Source organism: Eptatretus burgeri, chromosome 13 (assembly GCF_056783735.1).
Source record: "Eptatretus burgeri isolate ZD-2024b chromosome 13, Ebu_testis_v1, whole genome shotgun sequence".
Taxonomy (NCBI): domain Eukaryota; kingdom Metazoa; phylum Chordata; class Myxini; order Myxiniformes; family Myxinidae; genus Eptatretus; species Eptatretus burgeri.
This window is the reverse complement of record NC_140973.1, coordinates 27934252-27951062: the sequence shown is the minus strand read 5'-3', so window position 1 is coordinate 27951062 and position 16811 is coordinate 27934252. Positions and strand designations below refer to the sequence as shown.

The following is a 16811-nucleotide window of genomic DNA, read 5'->3' as shown; positions in this document are numbered from 1 at the left end:
AGGGGAGAGTAAGAAGGGGAAGGGGTTTAATCAAATCACTGACCAAATACATCACTGGAGTATCAGGAGGAACAAAGAGACACATATGGAGTTAACAGGAGGAACCTGGATAGGATTGGGGTTTCGGCTGCTACTCCTCTACCCTCAAATTCAAAGAGGGAGGGGGGAGGGGGAGGGATGGAGAATGAGGTGGGGTAGGGGAGCGAGGAAGGAGGGAGAATGAGGTGGGGTAGGGTAGCGGGGAAGGAGAGGTGAGCGAGGAGAGGTGGAGGAAGGGAAGGCAGCATGAGGGGAGAGGAAGGGAAGGTAGATATGTGGTGGAGTGTTAATTACGATTCATACTGTCTCATCAAAATGATTCTGCATAGAATAACAGTGAAGATGGAAACAAAATAATGTCTGAAATACATTTTCTACCAGTCATACTATAAACACCGCCCAGGGATAAAATTGTCCGGAGAAAAACACTGCCCGGACACATCCTTAGACAAACACCACCTGGAGATGAACACTATGCGGACATGTCTGGAGACAAACACCACCCAGAGATAAACACCGCCCAGACACATCCTTAGACAAACACCACCTGGAGATAAACACTATGCGGACACGTCTGGAGACAAACACCACCCCTAGATAAACACTGCCTGGACACATCTGGAGACAAAAACTGTGCAGAGACGAACACCACCCGGACATGTCTGGAGACAAACACCACTCAGATACGTCCGGAGACAAACATCGTCCCTAGACAAACACCACCCGGATACGTCCTGAGACAAACACAGTCTGGACACTTCCGGAGACCTCCACCAACCAGATACATTTGGAAATAACCACCGTCTAGATATAACCACTGACCGGACACGTCTGAAGATAACCGTCTGGACATGTCTCGAGATTACCACTATCCAGATACGTCCGGAGATAACCACCGTCAAGATACGTCAAGAGATAGCCACTGTCCGGAGTATCAAATGATGTGCAAATACAACTCTGGATGTTTAATGAGCATGACAGCTGAAATGTGGTAAGCTCGAGAATATCTTCACCTGAGCTGAATTTCAAAATTTAAAATGCAGAATTGACCTTCGCAGCAGTTACGACTGCTAAAAAAAAGTGTTCGTTTGTCCAATTCGCACATTGTTTGACACTCCGGTCATCTCCAGTCGTCCCAGGACTGTTTAATATGACCGCGCTGGCTTGGCAAGCGATAAACAACAAACATCACCCGGAGATGCTCGGAAAGTTTTTTTTTATATTTATTTTCTATCTCCCGTATCTCCCGAAACCGTTCCATGGAAAAAATTGGAACTTTGCACCTGTCAAGTACTCCCCATGGGAAATAAGTGTGATTTTTTTTAATGTCATAGGTGCCTTTGTTATGATATCATTATTGCATCCGTAGATTGCTACATCCGATCAGCATGAAAATTTTTGAGTGTCATCTCGGGATAAATTAGTCAATAGAAAACAATTGATGTCAGCAGCCATATTCTTTTCTTGTTTTCTTTTTAAACCTTCAACAATATTCTTCTCCGAAAAGGCTGAACGAACCGAGGTGAAATTTTACAGGTATGACCGCCTATCCATGAGGAACAAAATGTTCCCTACCTATGACATCATAGTTTACAAGGTTTTGCAGCCATATTGGACTTACCCTAATACCTTTTAAAAAATCCTTTTCTTCAGAAAGACCGGACAGATCGAGGGGGAACTTCACACACGTTCCCCATGGCTTGGAGATACCAGGGTGTTCACGAATAATTAATAGGTCAGATGGTTTGGCAGCCATATTGGATTGGAGGAAAATATTTTTATAATGCTCTCTATTGAACTGCTTCATCGATCAATGTGAAACTTCACAAATATCATCTCACACTATTGCTGCATAAAATGTAAAACTGATGACATCATAGGTCACGTGGTTTGGCAGCCATCTTGGATAGAAAAACTTACCTTAACCGATTAACACGAAACTTCACAAACGTGATCCCCTACCCTTTTAGAGGCAGGGTGATTAATCGATGTGTGTGCCATCCCTTGGATGGGTGTTAAACTGGGTGTCCCATCTGCCAGCATGCGTTGGTGGATGTTATAAAGCCCTTGATATTTTTTCTTTTTTTGTTTCCATTGTCAAGGTTCGTATGAGAGCTAACACACACAACACACAGCAATGTTGGGGGGGGGGGGCATGAGACAAGATGGGTGGGAGAGGGAAGGACAAAACAGTGGGGAACAGAGACATTCAGAGATCTGTGGAAGGGAGAGCGATGGGGTGGGGAGCACGGGGTATGCAAGATGGATATTACAGGGACTTTCAGGAAGTAAAGCCGGGAATTTGAAGGAAGTGAGTTTGGGGTGGATTAATGGGGGTAGAAAAGATCAAGGTTTTAGATGGGGGAAGATAAGAGGTGGTGGTGAACAGCTGTGTTGATGGCCTGGAGGGAAGAATGGAATTGAAGAGAGTGTGGGAGTTTATTCCAAAGGCGGGAAAAAAGAGGAATGAAAGAGTGAAGGTGATCAGTGATTCGTGATTTTGGTAGTTTTACCAAAAGGGGGTTGTTGGCGGACCTTGGGCACCCTGCGGAAATGTGATGGGGACAAATCGCAGAGAGAGCAGGGGGGGGGCAAGACTGGAGTGGAGGCGGTACAAGACAGAAAGACCACCGACCAGCCTGCGGGGAGAGAGTGAGAGGCCCAAAGACTCAGCCTCATCATGGGAGATACCAATGATCCTAAATGTCGTGGAGAAGGAGAAAGTTGAGAAGCAGGAGCACCAGCCTAGAGGGGAGAGCAGTATTCTATCAGGCTGCGGACGAAAGCTTTGTATGTGGTCAGGCGCTCAGGTGGGCCGAGGAATGACTGCACGACGGAGGATTCCCAGTTGGCGACTGGCTTTGGAGGTCAGCTTGAAATTGTGGCTTTCCCAGGAAAGGTCATGGCACATAGTGAGATCCAGAAGCTTGAATGAAACGGTCCTTTCGGAGAGACATTGTGAGAGTGTGAGATTTGTCCGGATTGAAAGACATGTTCCACGTGTTGGACCAGTTTGTAATTTTGTCCAGATTTGCAGAGAGCGAAGAAGCTGCAGCTTGCTGGTCTGAGGGTTGACAGATGGTGCGACAGAGGGTGGAATCATCAGCAAAGAGATAAAGAAGATTTTCCAGAGAGTCTGAGAGATCATTGATGAAAACCAGCAAAAGAACAGGGCCCAGAATGCTACCTTGAGAAACCCCAGCCTGGACAGGAAGAGGGGATGAGAGAACTCCATTTATGGCCACACGTTGACTGTGACAGGAGAGGAAGTCTGCAAGCCATGAGTGGAGATGGCCTTGGATACCATAGGAAGAGAGTTTGGTGAGCAGCGCAGGGTGCCAGACTGTGGTACCCTGTGTTCTTTCTGAAGAGTAGAACATGAGCTTTTGCCAACACCTGGCGAAATTCCTAATTCCTGCCCGAACCTACAGAGGGCATTGGATCAGCAGCATAACCATACCCTCAGCCAATGATGCTACCCTGCAGCCTTGTGCTGCATATTAAAGAAGATAATAATGCTTCATTGTACCATATTATTATTTACACTTTTCATTGTCAGCTCGGTAGTGATAGAGGAAGCTGTTCAATGCACTCATTTCACTGTTGCCATCAGTAAACACACATTTGTCAATCCTCGGTGTAGCAGTATATATGTATACAGTTTGGTCTTCATCTATTACACAATTTTCCATTGATAACACATTTATACAGATTGGCAGAAGAACTCAGAGATGGGTGTACTTTCACTTAAGCTGTCTACTCTGGGTTTGATTCCAGACCCGTCTATTAACTGTTATCTTAGTGCTTTCCAGTCAAGGTATTGCATCAACGTCTATGCCATCCATCAGAGTTGACGTTAAGCCGGCCATTCCATTTTATAGCATTTACCTTACAGTGGTTAAAGATTCCATGGTGCTTCTTGAAAACTGCAAATCATTGTGAGCCGACATCAGATCAAATTCCAAGTGCCTGCCCTGTTTGTGAGCTATTTTGGAAGTACGATGTAATGGACCTGTAATCTGGACATGGTAAATTCTCAGCAATGGAAATATTAATGAGCGAGCCTTGGGCAACCCTGATTCCCAGCCAGAGTATGAACATGAAGTTTTATTTAATTCATTGTTATCATTATTATTCATATTAGATTCATGAACTTTTACTTAACTTTAATGATCACTGTAAAATGTGTGTTGTAATGATCACACATTAACATTGTAACAGTGAGCCAGGTGGACACTGTCAAATCTCCCACACAGACAGGCACCAATCTAGCGACGGGTCATCCTTGGAACCGTACGTCTTCCCCTGAGAAAGCCCAAATATCTTTACTTCAGTTTCTGACATAACAGAAGCTCCAACCTGCCTGTCGCTGATAATGCATTAGTCGATTTACAAGGATTGGGGCTCAAGTGAGACGTTCGATGAACCATCACATTTGTGCCCTCCTAACGGGGGATTTTTGCCCCAATTCTCAATGGTCACTGTAAAATGTCCTATCCCACGGTGTTACTCGTGCCATGATTTACCATTGCCAGTACCGGACCATGCACTAAACCAACACTCCAATTGTGAAAATACAGAGTTTATTAAAGAAAAAGGGGACGGAGGACAAAGAAGCAATGTTACAACAAATGGAAATCCCACATGGACTACAATACCCACACCCACAAATAATTATCCCCTTCAGCTTACGCGATAACTTAATGTCCCACACACTCACAAATATGCGACAGATAAAGGTAGATGAAACTGAAAAAACCTGTCCACACGCTATGTTTATGTGTGGTGGTTGTGGTTGCAATGGGAGTGGTGAGCTCTGTGCGGAAGAGACGCACTGCGTCCTGGTCTGGCCTCCCACTTTGCTTTTTGCCAGGTTATGCGATGTCTCCTCTGGTGCTGTTTCAGGGGCACGAAGCTGGTCCTCACTCCGTGCCTCACTCTGGTCTGGTTTCACCATTGCAGCGCTGACGCTTTGTTGTCTCTTTGCCGTGTCTCTTGAGAACCACTCACCATAACCATCCTGAGTCAGCCAAACTCCTCTCATGAAGCCTGAAGTAGCCCGATCTGCACTGCACTCCACTTTTTATAGACGTCAGAGAGCAGGCGTGGCTTTGAGATGCTTCTCATCTCTTCTCGTCGGTGGGCGGGGTGACTTTCGCCACATCCCTTTGCACACCTCTCTGGCTGTTTGCCTGCACCAGTCCATGCTGGAGAGGGCGAGAAGGTTAAAAGCACATGTAGACAGATTCCAAAGGTGAACGATTTGGAGAATTAAGGTGCGGGGATGGTCAGGGTTTAGACACATACATAATGTTGGGGGCACGTTGGTTTCTGCTAAAACACTTTTTGACACATGATCTATCATTTCACACAGAAACCAAACATTTGTATGATATATGCTTATTCATGAAATATCGATTCCATCTTACCCCCTTCAGTCCCTTTGGCCATCCCCACAATAATATGAATGCATCAGCTAGTCAATCATAAAGTGATATCGCTATTCTTTTGGATTAAAAAAGTTAAATAATGTTTAAGAATCATACATGATGTCTATCACGGCCAAAATATCAGTGTGTTATCGCTACTTTAGTGGTATTGTACTTGGGATGGCATACTGCCAATTTTCTCCTGATATGAATGATTTTTCTGCTTTTCAAGTTTCTCCTCTTTGTTATTTATGGTTTTTAAAGCATATTCAGGCTGTAGGATTAGCATAGACGGTTCTTCTTTCTTCTATACAGTATCAGTACAGGGCAAGTACATTGGGGATGCAGTACACCTCACTCCAACATTCATTTCTTCCCCATTGTGCAACATCCTATCCATGTTCCCACTCTTTCAACTCTTTCCTTTTTCCTGTTTCCCTTCCTCGTTTCTCAACCAACACAACTCTACGAAATGGCAAAAAATATCTCAGTGAGGATTCACCATTGGCACGGTGAGGCTCGCCAAAAAGTCTTGTCATCAACATTGCTGTATGATGCCGATGTTATTTTTTACCATTTATGGCACGCACGTAACATGCTACTCTTTTGCTTGTCTCACATGATCAACAAATTCATAATCACAGCAATAGAAACATTTCCAGAATATGGCACATTTGTACTTTTTTTTTTCTATGCCACCCCCACCTGTACCACCCCAGCACCTCTATATTTGTCTTCCTCCTGCTCCTACAAACCATTTTCTAAAAGTGAAGATATAGTGGGATGTAAAGTTTCACCATGATGTTAAACTTTCTCCACCAGGAGTCGGAAAATTGACATAAATGAATTGTTAATCACAACAATGCCACAAACTGATATACATTGGACTAGATATGGTGATTTCCTATATGCTCTTATTTCTGTCTTTATGGGGATATGAATAAAGTAAACAAGTTCAACTGTGAATAACAATGGTGGAGCTTGCTGACTTAAATGGCAGGCAGCCCTTTTCTGTAAATCTCGTCATACCACCCAGCTAAAAGCCTGATATTATCAAACGTAATTGGTATTGTAATTTGGTGAGACCAATAATACCCAAAATACGAACAAATAGGTTGGTTTTTGTAAGTCACATGATCGGGAAACAAAATGGCACCAACATGTTAAATCAAATAAAATTTATGGAAATAAGCTCATATCACGGGAAACGAGAACTGCACTCAGTAGAGTGCAGTTTTGCCGGGCTGGACAGTTTACGTTTTGTATCACACTGATAGGCCGGATCTGCATCCGGACCTTAAATATAATCGAATCGGCTTGTTATCGTCACCTACCCAATTCATCCACCTAGTTTTGTCATAATCCATCCACAACGTTTTGAAATATCCTGCTTATATTATTTTTGGCCCCATCTCTCAATGGTGAAGAATCACTTAAAAAAAATTAAACATTTTTGGATCCAGATCCAAATCTTCACCAAAATCGAATCAATTCATCATTGTCACACACCCAACCTGTCCACCAAATTTTGTCCGAATTGGTCAATAACTTTTTTGAGATATCCTGCTCACAGACAGACAAATAAACAAGATGATGTCGTGCAGAGCTTGCAAATTCCCTAAAACAAATTTTACCTTAAAAAATCATTGGTGGGTGAATTCAATGACCAAATATGCAAATCCTGTTCAAATTTCAAGTCAATAGGATAAAAATTGACGATTTTAGAAATTAGGGCTATGTTGACCTTTTGACTGATTGACCACAAAAATAACTGGTGGTTGAATTCAGTGACCTGAAACATAAATCCTCAAATTTCAAGTCAATCGGATGAAAATTGAGGGTATTACAAATAACACCTAAGATGTTGACTTTTGGCCTATGTTGACCTTTTAGCGCATGTTGACCTCAAAAATAATTGGCAGTTGACATAAATGACCAAATATGCAAATCCCGTTCAACTTTCAAGTGAATCAGATGAAAACTGACAATTTTAGAAATCCGGCCGATGTTGACCTTTCGGCCTATATTGACTTAAAAAATAGTTGGTGGTTGAATTCAGTGACCTGATATACAAATCTTCAAATTTCAAGTCTGTCGGATAAAAATTTCGGATTTTAGAACTTTCACCTTCATTGTTGACCTTTGCCCTATTTTGACATTTTGGCCGAATTTGACCTCAAAAATAATTAGTGGCTGAATTCAGTGACCTGATATGCATATCCTCTTGAAATTTCAACTCAAACGGATGAAAATTGAGGATTTTAGACATTGCACCTAAGTCGTTGACCTTTGGCCGATATTGACCTCAAAAACAATTGGCGATTTGAATTCACTGACCTGATGTGCAAATCTTCTTCAAATTTCAAGTCAATCAGATGAAAATGATGATTTTAGAAATTTGACAAAGTTGCTGACCTTTGGCCTATGTTGACCTTTTTACCTCGAAATCAATAGGCTTCTTGCTTATGACAACTCCACCATTTCTTGAAGTTTCATGAAGTTTGGTTTAAAATAGCGACATGTAGGCGATTGACTTACAGAAAAACAAACAGATAGAATCAGAATCACACACCAGACCAACCAATATACTTGCAAATCTTCAATTTTGCAAGTAACAAACATAACCTCCATCCACCTTCAGTGGCAGTGGTAATGAATACATTGTTACACATGCAATTGACTGGCTGTTCCATCTCACACCTACAAGGAACGTTGTACAGTATCAATTGCGTTATTTACCTCATTGGAGTCATCAAAATATTTCATGAGAAGCTCATTAGTAAGCCAATTTGATTTCCATGTGGGAAAAAGAGGAAGACATCGCTAACGTTTATTTAATATTCATATCTCCATTCTCATTCCTTCTGCTTTTATATGCATTGCTGAAAAAGAATCTGCTTCTTCACGATGGTGTTACGTTTTAACTTGTGCTTGCATTGACATGCTGTGATGAAGCTTTGTGAAAATGGTACCATGAGTGAAGAGGCCAGACTGAGCGTGTTGCTGTGTCTGTGCATCAGTGTGGCGAAGCGTGAGGATGATTACGAAGACCTGACTATAAACAAGACCTGGACTCTGGCGCCAAAGGTGTATGACAGTGATGTCACAAGCATCCTCAACCATCTGCTCGATAAATATGACAGCAAGCTGAGGCCTGACATTGGGGGTAAGTATCCATCAGGATGGAGCTGGCTCTCCAAATTTAAAAAAAAAATGGATATTAGTTTTTTTGATTAGAGAAAGAGCTCTTACATTGCTATTAACAAAGTCTGTTTGGTCATACTTTAAAAGCAACAATGTTCTAACATGTACAATGTGTGTTCCAACATGGGAAGCTCCACTGGTACTGTCACCTGTAGAAATGCTGCAGCCATTAAAATGGAAGACTTTCAAAATGACATGATCCTCCCCAGAATGCTCAGCACGCATGCGCAGAACCCATTAGCATCAAAGTTGATCGGGGCATGTTTACATATATCCTATCATGTGTGCGAGATAAGAATTGTTACCTAAAATGGCTCGCAAAGCTTCTAAAATAAGCTGAAAATGCTTGGAAAAGTATCTGAGAGAAATGGGTGTGCCTCGACACAATGAAAGAGTTGGAGAACTTTCTCAGCTCACTAATAGGGCTGAGATCTTGCAGCTTTCCATACTGTAAAAACTCCCGAAGATTGATGTGGGCCGGTGCAAGGCCAGAACTGTGCCGGGCGTGTTCTACCCAAACCCTGACAATTGCTACCAATGAATGGACTTTGAACCTTGCGGGAGTGCCTCCTGTGGCAGGCTTAGTTATTTATTTCATGGACGTCTGCAATTGGAAAGATGATGCCATGCATCATCACCAACAAAGTAATGGCTACCAACTCTTTGACAAAGATTGTGTTCACGACATGAAAATACACAAATCTTGTGCCAGATATTTTTCACGTAGGAACCACATGTATCAAGCAGATTTCCCCTGAGGAAGACACTGTATCTGGTTTTTGTGCCTTTTCACAGTGGTGGGAAGGTCATATCTGGGACTTGTGAATCCACAGTCATTTTAAGCTTTTAAAATGATGCTATTGTTCAATGGAAGAGGTGGGGAGGGCAGGGGGAGGGGTGATCCATAGCTAGATTGTGGTAAGTGTAACAAGGACCGTGTGTTTCGAGTAGGTTAGATTGCTATTTAACAAGGACCTGTTGGGCTAAGTTGTATGTAATATGTGCACAGTGGAGGCAGTGAGTGTTTACTTTTAAGATGGTCAGCGTATGGTTGTGTCGCGTAAAATCTCCTATTTGAAAGTGACAAGATGCGCTGTGAAAGCCTGGAATGGGTCAAAAAACCTCCTATACTTTATGAGACAACAAGAGCATGGGCAGGTGGCCAACGACAGGACCTGCCGCTTGGGGTGGGGGGGGGGGGTGGGCGCAGTCTCAAATGCTGGGAGGATCGGACTGAGGCATAAGACATGGAGAGTGTGATTGGTGCTGCACAGAAGAGCAGACACACCAGCCCTGACCTTTGCAGATCATCGTTTTGAATCTGTGCCATCTTGCGTCTCCTTTATCGATCCTCGTCTTCACATTGTCCCTTGCTTACATCGCTCATTGCAATTTGAGCTGAAAAAACAGCTTCCCACGGATAGTATCTGTATTCTGCTGGTCTCTTAAAACGAGTTTTTTTTAACCAATTTATATCTCCCCTGGGGATTTAAAAAGGGTTGAACGAGTGATAAAGTGGGAATTGGGTGACATATATTGCAAAGAAAAAGCAGCTTATGAAAGACACACAAAACAACAAACAAAGAATCTTTGGATGAAAGGTAGACTGAAACGAATGAATAAAGAGAGAAATAAATATACAATGATACAGCTACAGAAATCTAAGTTGCCACGAGCACAAAATTTATTTTACACAATGGGGGGGGGGGGAGTGGGGCAGGCAAGATCTTAAAGGATCTTAAAGATCAAGATCTTAAAGGGTGGAATCAGGCTCCAGTATGGACAGCACGGGAGGTATCCAGGGAGGCACAGATTGGCTTTCCGGTCGCAGCTTCGAAGACGAGCTCGCTGCACCTCGACGCTGGAGAGAGCGAGCCCTCAACTCACTGCCCTGACTCCTCCAACTCCTAAAATTCCTCCTCAAACTAGGCTGGCTCACTGCCCCGACTCCAACTGACTCTGCTCACCTGACTGCAGAGAGTTTGACTCCCAACTCCAAGCTCTAACTGGCTTGACTCACTGGCCCAACCTCAACTGACTGCCAGTGCCTGTGTGTGGCCCTTTTATTACCCCCCGCAGCCACATCCACAGCACTCGAGCATCTCTCGCTCTCTCAGCCTGATCCCACCAATCAAGCGACGCACACAGTTGCCGCTGCCACAGTGGCTGACCCGTCGAACCATCGCGGGCTGGGGTAAGTTTTTAAAGCCAAACACAGGACACCGACACGTCAATATCCACCTGTCTCCTTACATTGCCTGTTACCTCACCTGGTTTTACAGAGAGGACATGTATTAATTACACTTTCCTCTCTAATCCCTGTGTCAACTCTACCGCTCCTCACAGTGTACATAAAAACAGGGCCACCTTTACTCTAACAGGTCCCTCGTTATAAAAAAATGTTCGAACCTCCACAAACACATGGACCATGCTACCTTAACATACGAGCTAATTCGTAACACCTCCAACATAACAATACACCCCTGTATTGAATTGAAATACTTATATCTGTCTGCTATATGCCTTTTTAGTGCTGTGTTTATTGGATAACAAAATAGCTTTTTTTAAGATTTAGAATACGATTTGTGGTGAAAAATAAACGTGAGACAGCTGTGATAGATATTGAAGGAAGTTGTTTTTCTGCATTACCATCAATGTGTCAGGAGTCCTGTTTCCAGAGGTGCTAGTTCATGGACCTTTTATTAATCATCCGGTATCAGAGCCTGTAAGCGGCCCCATGATTTGTTTGGAGTGGGGTTTCCTTCTGTGGATGTAGTCACATATGGCTGTCCCCCCTGTGGGTGTTCTCAATCCCTCAGCATGTGACAATCTACAACCAGTGCTTTTGCCTTAATGTATTCTAAAGGTGACAGATTAACTGCAGAAGCGCCGATCCAAAGAGGAGCCGATTCCATTGAATGCTATATGAATGCCTTGTAAATGAAAACGATGTGATCATATATAAGATACACCAAGGATTTCACACTGATAAAGAACAGTCATTTGTCAATATATATTTGTTAATGTGTTTTTTTTTTGTTTTTTTTTTACAAAAGCCTAGGTTCATTGAGTACCGGAGTTAACTTATCTTCGAAATAATTTTCCTGGACCATAAGGAGGAAATTAATACATTATTATTTGAAACGTTTGTGATTTAAATGAAGTATTTTTGTTCATGTTGTTCAAATTTGGCAGATCAGAACAGAATGATGTCATAAACTTAATAAATCTCCATGCACTGCTCTCACTCCCCCACACCCCCAGGAATACCTCTGGCTTCGGCTTCCCCTCCAATCCCACCTCGTGTTTATATGTGTACTGTACCGTCCACCGAACAGTGATGACTCCATCTACACCTCACTATCCAAAAACAAGGACCATCTTCTATCTTCTCATCCAAACTCTCTCTTCCTCTTATGTGGTGACTTAAATTGTCATCACGCCAGTTGGCGAGGTGTGGGTACCTCTCTCACCTGCCATGGCACCTCAGCAAGAGCTTTCTGCGACTCATTGGGACTGACTCAATCGGTCAACTTCCCGACCCGGATCTCAACCAATGGTACTCCATCTCTTCTGGATCTGATTTTGACAAATTTCCCTGACAATATCTGCTGCTCTTCCTTCGCTACAATTGGTTCTTCTGACCACGTCCTTGTCAAAGTGGACAACTCTCTGGCTGTTATCAGAGAACCACCTCACCGCCGTCGAGTCTGGCATTTCACTCAAGCCGACTGGCAGGGTCTCCGAGCAGCCATCAAACTTACAGACTGGTCTCCTATCACTACTTTCTCAAACATCAACTCATCCTGGGAATTCTTTCAAAGAAACTTGCTCTCCCTCATGCACAGATTTATCCCCTCTCGTGTTCAGTTGTCCTACCCTTCCTCCCGCCCTTGGTTTACTGAAGCTTGTGGCGAGGCAGTTGTCCTGAAACAACTTGCCTTTGCCTCATGGAAAGCAAACCCAACTGAGGGCAATCTCAGTTTTTTCCACAAAGCTCGGAACAAGTGTGTATCTACCCTCAGGAGAGCCAGAAAACAACATCTTTCTCATCTCAAGTCTGAACTCTCAAACCTCTCTCCCTCCTCAAAATCCTGGTGGCGTTTAATCAAATCTGTTTCTGGTGTATGTTCCCCCTCCATCCCCTCCCTTACCTCAAATGGCCGCACTGCTGATTCCACACGTGATAAAGCTGAATGTCTAAACTCGGTGTTTGCAGCTAAATCTTGTGTTCTAAACCCATCACTATCTCTACCCACTTTACCCAGTCACACCCAACTGTCCCTGGACTCTGTATCCTTTTCTCCTGACAAGGTGGAGAGCTTGCTTTCAAACCTCGACTCAGATTCTGCAACCGGTCCAGACGGCATCAGCCCACGTGTCCTCAAAGCCTGCTCTTCTGCTCTTGCTCACCCTCTCTCTGTTCTATTCACCCTCTCATTTGCCCAAGGTCATCTGCCATCTGCTTGGGAATCTGCTAACATCACTGCCCTGCATAAAAAAGGTGCAAAAACAGATCCCTGTAACTACAGACCAATCAGCCTTCTCCCAATCATCAGCAAGGTGATGGAATCCATCATCGCTTCAGACATGAAATCCTTCCTCTTCTCCAATGGCTTGATTTCCAATCATCAATTTGGTTTCAGACCAGGTCACTCTACCCTGGATATGCTGCTTCTGCTCTCCCATCAATGGATGGAGGTCCTCAATGCCAGACAGGAAATCCGAGCCGTATCCCTGGACATATCATGTGCTTTTGACACAGTCTGGCACCCTGCCCTACTCACCAAACTCTCTTCCCATGGTATTCAAGGCCATCTCCACTCATGGCTCGCAGACTTCCTCTCCTGTCGCAGTCAACGTGTGGCCCTAAATGGAGTTCTTTCATCCCCTCTTCCTGTGCAGGCTGGAGTTCCTCAAGGTAGCGTTCTGGGCCCTGTTCTTTTTCTGGTTTTCATCAATGATCTCTCGGACTCTCTGGAAAATCCTCTATTTCTCTTTGCCGACGACTCCACCCTCTGCCGTACCATCTGTCATCCCTCAGACCGGCAAGCAGCAGCTTCTTCGCTCACTGCAGATCTGGATAAAATCACAAACTGGTCCAACACGTGGAACATGTCTTTCAATCCAGACAAATCTCACACTCTCACTATGTCTCTTCGAAAGGACCGTTTACAAAACCCCCCCATCCACTTTCTCAACAATCCTCTGGAAGAAGTCTTTTCTTTCAAGCTTCTAGGTCTCACTATCTGCCATGACCTTTCCTGGGACAGTCACATTTCCAACCTCGCCTCAAAAGCCTGTCGCCGCCTGGGAATCCTCCGTCGTGCTAAGTCCTTCCTCGGCCCTCTTGAGCTCCTGACCACTTACAAAGCTTTTGTCCGTAGCCTGATGGAGTACTGCTCTCCCCTCTGGGCTGCCTCCCACCTTTCTCGGCTTCACGCTGTCGAAACCAGGGCATTTAAGATCATCGGCATCTCCCGCAATGAAGCTGAGTCTTTGGGCCACTCACTCAATCACCGCAGGTTGGTCGGTGGTCTTTCTGTCTTCTACCGACTCCTCTCCAGCCTTGCCCCCCCTGCTCTCTCTGCGATTTGTCCCCACCACATTTCCACAGGGCGCTCAAGGTCCGCCAACAACCCCCTTCTGGTAAAACTACCAAAATCACGAATCACTGCTCATCTTCACTCTTTCATTCCTCTTTTTTCCCGCCTTTGGAATAAACTTCCTCACTCTATTCTTTCCCATTCTTCCCTCCAGGCTTTCAAAACAGCTGTTCACCACCACCTCTTATCTTCCCCCATCCAAATCCTCGATCTTTTCTACCCCCGATAATCCACCCAAGCCCACTTCCTTCATTTCTCCTGCTTTCCTTCCTGAAAGTCCCTGAAATGTCCATCTTCTCTTCGCCATGTTCCCCGTCCCATCCCCATCCCTCTCCCTTCCACAGTTCACCTAATGTGTCTGTTCCCCACTGTTTTGTCCCTTCCACTCCCACCCCTCTTGTCTCATGCCTCCTTTCTGTGAGTTGTGCGTTTGCTCTCATACGAGCCTCGACAAAGGTATACAAAAAAAAAAAATCACCATTACTGGGTATTATTTAAAGTGATATTAGTCTTTTGCACTTGGATTTTTTTATGCCGTGCAATAATGACAATGCCCAGATCCTTGGCCATTTTGAAATGCCTTTTAGTATGAATGAAAACAATTTAAAATAAGTGACCCTGTATTGTTTGTTGAAGTTTATTGTAGTATCAGAGTTGTATTGTGTTTGATAAGGATAAAATGAACACAAATAAAACTAGAACGGCACTTGGTAGAGCTGGTAGAGCGCATAGTCTCGCCTCGCGTGCTCATTCTGAACAAAAATACCATCGTAAACTGAACATGTTACTATTATGGCCCATATACCTGTATCATCCATGCACACTACCATGTCACATATATTGCCATTATCCATAGCTTTATTGATTATTAGGATATTTAATGACCACTTTTGTGCACATGAAGGCTAAATTGTGTCAATGAAGATTAATATGAATTTTTTTTCAACCTATATTCTCCATGGCTCGTCGATCGTATGTATGAAGTGTCTCATCGATCTGTTCAACGGTTCTGGAGAAGATGCCTTTTTACATTTTTATTTTAAATCCAATATGGCCTCCAGATCACGTGATCAATAACATCATAAATTTAATTTAATAACATCATAAATTTAATTCTTCACTCACATTGGGTCGTAGATCAGGCCAAAAAAAAAAAAAAAATGTTGCATTGGCGTAACCCGCCCGACCCTAAAAATTCCGCCGACCCTACGTTTTTTTTTTTGTTTTTTTGCTATCGAAAAATTTTGCCGACCCTATTTTATTGCTATTTTTGTTGTTTTGCTATCGTTTTCAAGTTTCAGATTAGGATTTCAATTCAACCAATTATGGCTGGAATACTACTTCACCAATGACATCATAATTATCACACTATGTACCCCCATAGGGAGTTGATGACGTTTGTCAAGTTTCCATTTTTATTGTTGAGTGGTTTCGGAGAAAATTATGTTCATTTTTTCCCTTTAATCCAATATGGCTACCTTATCAGAGTTAGCAATAAATTATTCCCCATGTGGAGTCCCTCCTGTGTTTGAAGTTTCGCATCAATCAGACAAGTAGTTTCATAGAAAACCAATTTTGTATAAGGATTTCAATTCAACCAATCATGGCTGGAATACCACTTCACTGATGATGCCATCCTGATCACCCTCCATACCCCATGGGGAGTTGATGACGTATGCCAAGTTTCTATTGTTTTCGTTCTGCTGTTTCGGGGAAAATTATGTCCAAATTTTCTTCCTTTAATCCAATATGGCTTCCATACCTACCATGTGACCTATGATCTAAGAGTTAGCAATAAAATATTCTCCATTGGGAGTCCCTCCTATGTTTAAAGTTTTGCTTTGATCGGAGAAGTGATTGCAGAAAAAAAGCATTTTTAAAGCAAAAATATATAGACGTGGCCACACACACAGACACACAGACAAGGGTCTTGCATCCCCTTCAGGACGAGACTAATAATCTCTATTCTTGTTCAATACACTCTACTTCTATGATAAACAAAAACAATAAAACGTACCTTCACAGAGCCCACACCCTTTAGGCTTGTAATTTATGGATATTTGACCTTTTTAAAAACTTGAATAATGGCAGAGGACGCTTTTGCAGTCATGTTAAATATTGGAGACAAAGTTCCAATACCTTCAAACCATTGCATGCATGTTGTATGTGCAATGGTTTCATTATACTGTATTGGTACTATGTCTCCAAGATTAGTGATGCTGGAAGAGTTTGGGAGGACACAAATTCCTCCATATTTGTGAAGTAATGAACGCAGGAGTGCTTCAAATGTTATCCTGGTCTATTGTTTAAACATGACTCGTAACTACAGTGGCCTGCAAAAAGTATTCACCCCCTCCAAGGTCTTCACATTTTGATACCACCTGAGCTTATTTCATGATGCTTTCAAATCAAACTTAATATCTAGATTATCGAGTCTTCACAAACTAGTCCAAAGTGATAAAGTTAAAAAAAAATGCAGATAAAATGTGAATAAGTTCGATTAACAGAGAAAATCAGATGATTCTTTGTTGCA

The 16811-nt window shown here is 43.1% G+C and overlaps 1 protein-coding gene across 5 annotated transcripts in view; it reads left to right on the top strand.

The window, feature by feature from the left end:
* The window catches only part of LOC147014133 (gamma-aminobutyric acid receptor subunit gamma-2-like), a 221408-nt gene that overhangs the window by 21797 nt on the left and 182800 nt on the right, over positions 1 to 16811 (top strand). For 2 of the 5 annotated variants that reach the window (XM_085851829.1, XM_085851827.1), the window contains exons 2-3: positions 5960 to 5980; positions 8489 to 8634. In XM_085851829.1, coding sequence (XP_085707955.1) covers positions 5960 to 5980; positions 8489 to 8634 — 167 coding nt within the window. Of the gene's footprint in view, positions 1 to 5959; positions 5981 to 8488; positions 8635 to 10751; positions 10867 to 16811 lie in introns of those variants that run through there. The other 3 variants (XM_085851830.1, XM_085851828.1, XM_085851832.1) reach the window with 3 other exon arrangements.